The 4,047-nt window shown below is 38.3% G+C and overlaps 1 protein-coding gene across 1 annotated transcript; it reads left to right on the top strand.

Moving 5' to 3' along the window:
- Nucleotides 1-295: 295 nt before the first annotated feature.
- FOMMEDRAFT_164941 (uncharacterized protein) lies at nt 296-991 on the top strand (the record flags this gene model as incomplete). The annotated part of the gene is made up of 4 exons (XM_007262167.1): nt 296-328; nt 384-523; nt 594-863; nt 925-991. Coding segments are annotated over exons 3-4 (270 nt in total), but the record flags the coding sequence as incomplete, so codon positions are not given.
- Between the last annotated feature and the right edge of the window lie 3,056 nt (nt 992-4,047).

Genomic DNA, 4,047 nt, shown 5'->3' with positions numbered 1-4,047 from the left:
GTCCTTTCGAAAATATGCTGGACAGAGAAGCGGTACGAGTTTAAATAGTCGACATTTTTCACAATCCGTCTCACTCGCAAATTTTGTAATTTATCCGAGGAGCCTCGCTCTTGAAAAAAAATTCGTCTCTGCTCCCAGAAGAAGCTCTGAACGTAGAAAAGTCTTATCCAGACGGGCGCTCTATATCACGTCAAGGACACAATGCGGAGATGCCAACACCACGTAGAAGGATCCTACGGTATACGCTTCGCTCCAAGGGCTCCTATCATGGGAAGGGTGTAGGACTCCGCTCATTCGACAGCTAGAAGCGTTGGAAACATCATTCGAGGTAATAGCGGGCTTTTATGGCTACTTGAAGTGTCTTTCTCTGAACAACACCCAAGGAAGATGCGGAGGGACGTCAAATGTGCTACTCGGGTCAAGGGAAAACAGCTGTTTGGAAAATCTTAATCATACAGTTACACATCCCTACGACTACTCAGAGGATCGAGGACCAACGAGAAACGATCTGTACCTCTGACGAGTACGGCTGATTTACTCAACTGCTCTCATATTTGCTTGCACTGACAATGATATTCGCCCGGGGTCACCAGCTTTGGTCCTGATTCTAGGCTCTGACGGGGTACTGTCGCGGGCAGGCTCTTTGAGGGCCGACAAAATGTATGCCATTTATTTCGATCTATCGAGACCAGCATCATCGGCAGCTGGTCGCGCCGTTGTCGCGAATCTATCAGTATTCCCACCGCTAATGATTTGGAGGCCAATGGAGTTCGCGACTTCTTTTCGGGACACATGCTGGCCTTCCGTCTTTTTATTAACGTCATTCGCGAAAGACACGGAGCCGCAATCTCCTATGTCATTGGGTGTGCATTTTACATTTCTCACGGCTTAGATTCTTTGCCACCAGAATAACGCTCATCACAGTGAAATCTTGGCTTATATCAATTATCATGTGCAAGGTCACAAGTATGGCTAGCTTCGAGCCCGAAATACAAGAAACGTGTTGCTCTAAGAGAACCAGATCCACAAGAACTACCTGAAAAGCATTGCGAACATCATTTTAGAACCATGCTAGTGCCAGTTTGTGCGCCGCACTAGAACTTGCCAGGTTTTTCAGAGCAGAGCGGGAACCTCAGTGAAAAATCAAGTCAGATGAAGTGATTCTCGAGTAAGTCGATTTACTTGAGAAGAAATATTTCCAGTACGTTCAATAGGGTCATGCATTGGTCCGAAGTGTCGGGGTACTCGCTTCTCTCCGTTTGCATTGCAAGTACTCACGATGTCTGCCTGTTACGTTGACGGGCGCGATGTGTCATACTCTGCGTCCGCATACGCACGAAATGTTTTCGATACTGCTCTAACTGAAATGATCGCGAACTAGTTCGGTCTATGACGAAAATACCTGTCGTAAGTATTCGGTGGTAAAGTATCTGCGAGAATAGTAAAACAGAAATACTCTGCAGGCCGACAAGTAGCACGGAAATTCTCAATCAACCTGCGGTAAAGATGTGTTTTCGTAGATTTAGAGAATTTGGCAACTGACTGTCCATCATGTTCAAGAGCACTGAGATTCCATAGTCCATGTCTTTTACAAAAGCCCAAAGCCATCCGGTATGTAATCGTCTAAACTCATCAACATCAACTGACAATACACTGTCGCAGAATACTCGGTTTCGTCGATTTTTTTTACAATAATAAGTACTGAGGGAATCATTCCTAGCGTGTTTTGAACACATCCTTTAATTCTTGCTCCCCAGTGGCATTCCGCATTCCATCTCGACTATACTATGCTCTTTATTCGGGACATTCATAGATTGTAAGGATTTTCTTTTCATATTTTCGTCGGCTCCGAGAACTACGTCACGTTTTGATCTCATCATTCAAGAAGTACCATTTTATAAAATACTAGTGTTTGCAGTATGTTTAGTCCTCACAAATTCAAATCGCCTATCTTGCATATTACTTACCTTTTCTATTCATTATAAACCTTTGATTGTTCGAATATTCTCGTGCCATGTTCGCTCACACTGTCAAGTGGCTTCGTTTGTTACGTATATTTCGTCGTTCCATGCACTGTCGTCGACGTTGCTCTCTTCCGAGATCGCGTATGTGTGAGTTCGGATGTTATCTCCGAAAAAGAACGCTTATTTTAGATTGCTTCCGAGATATCCGGAATCCGCTCTTTGTCCTTGTTGAGAGGGAAAACTTAAGGGGGGCACGCATAGACAAGGGGTGAGGTGACGATTGACTGCTCAGTGTCTCTCGTCCTTATATTGTATGTATTCTAACTGAGACATTATGAAGTCATTGTCTTGTGGTTCATCCGTTGATGAACTAATCATCTCATAATACTCCCCTTCAAACTCTTACTAGTCTGAGTAAACTGGTAAGATGTTTGACTTGTGGTACATGTAATGCTTTAGTTAATATATCTGCTTGTTGATTGTTTGTCCATATGTATTTTGCATTTATGTACTCTAACTCAATGTAGCATTTAATAAAATCTTTCTTATGATCTAAATGCTTTGTTTGTTCTGAATATTTGAGTTTGTCTGATGTAACTGTTTGTATAACAGTATTGTTATTGTAATAGATATTAATTGGTGCATCAGAGACCTGCAGAATCTCTTCAGCTAAATGAGTAAGTGTAATCACTTCCTGTGTTCCTCTTACAAGAGCTATTAATTCAGCTTCATACATTGAATTTGCCACCAGTGTTTGTCTTTTACTTGACCATGAAACTAATGAATTGCTCAAGTAAAATGTGTATCCTGATATTGTACAATGCCCTTCTTGCATCATACTGTCTGTGTCTGTATAGCTGTTCAATATTGATTGATTTGTACTACTGAGTTGGAGCCAGACATTGTTTATAGTTTTTAAGTACATGTAACAATGTTTAAGTGCCAGATAATGCTCCATACCAGGGTCATTAAGGTATTTAGCTAACTGATTTGTTGCAAATGCTATATCTGGCTGTGTACAGTCTGCAATGTATCTAAGTGTGCTAACCATGTTCATGTATAGTATATCAGACATTTGTTCTCTATTGTTATCAGTTTGCAATACTGTTTTTAATTGTGTACTAGGCTGTATGAGTGTTTGTACACTTTGTTTGTTTGTAAGTTTGTAACATTCTATTATACTATTAATATAATGTGTCTGATGCATCCTGATGAATCTATACTCTCTGTTGTATTGAATCTCTATACTAAGTAGCTAATGTAATTTGCCACTGTCTGTATATTGTAAATGACATACAATAGATTGTTTTATCATTGTAATAGTATTATTATTCATTGCTACAATAGTAATATTGTTGACATGTACAAATAATATGGCTACAGTTATTTCTTTCTTCTTTACAAAGAATACAGCATTATCATGTTTGGATTTTGTTAATCTGTATTTAAGTAGTATATTAGATAGTGTTTTATACCATCTTCTACCAGCTTGTTTTAATCTGTATAGTGCTTTTTGTAATTGTAATATTTGTCCATTCTGTAATCTGTCTATTAAGTTACCTAGAGGAGGTTTAACATATATTTCTTTGTCTTCTGTCAATTGTCCATACAGATATGCTGATTTTATATCTATCTGATGTATTTCATAATTATTAGATGCTACCCATACTAATATTAATTGTACTGTAGATAGTCTAGCAGTAGGAGCAAATAAATTGTCTGTATGATAGTCAAGGCTGTCAATCTGATAGTTTCCTTGAACTACTAATCATGCTTTATATTTTTCTATACTATTATCAGTGTATTGCTTTATTTTATAGACAAATTGTGTTCTAATGATGTTAATATTATTGTGTGGATTTGTGATTTCCCATGTATTATGATTTTCTAATTGTTTTATTTTGTCTTTCATAGCTGTAATCTATGAATCACAATCTGGACATTGGATTGCTTCATAAAATGAAGTTGGATCCAATTGTATTTCACTTATTTTAGCATTAAATTCTGTTAAATGAATGGTAATATTATCTTCATCCTTTTTGCTAAGTGCATACATGTGTTTTGTTATGTGTTTATTTTCCAT

Source organism: Fomitiporia mediterranea, assembly GCF_000271605.1.
Source record: "Fomitiporia mediterranea MF3/22 unplaced genomic scaffold FOMMEscaffold_1, whole genome shotgun sequence".
Classification (NCBI taxonomy): domain Eukaryota; kingdom Fungi; phylum Basidiomycota; class Agaricomycetes; order Hymenochaetales; family Hymenochaetaceae; genus Fomitiporia; species Fomitiporia mediterranea.
Note: the sequence above shows the minus strand (reverse complement) of the source record. Positions and strands in the feature narration are given on the sequence as shown.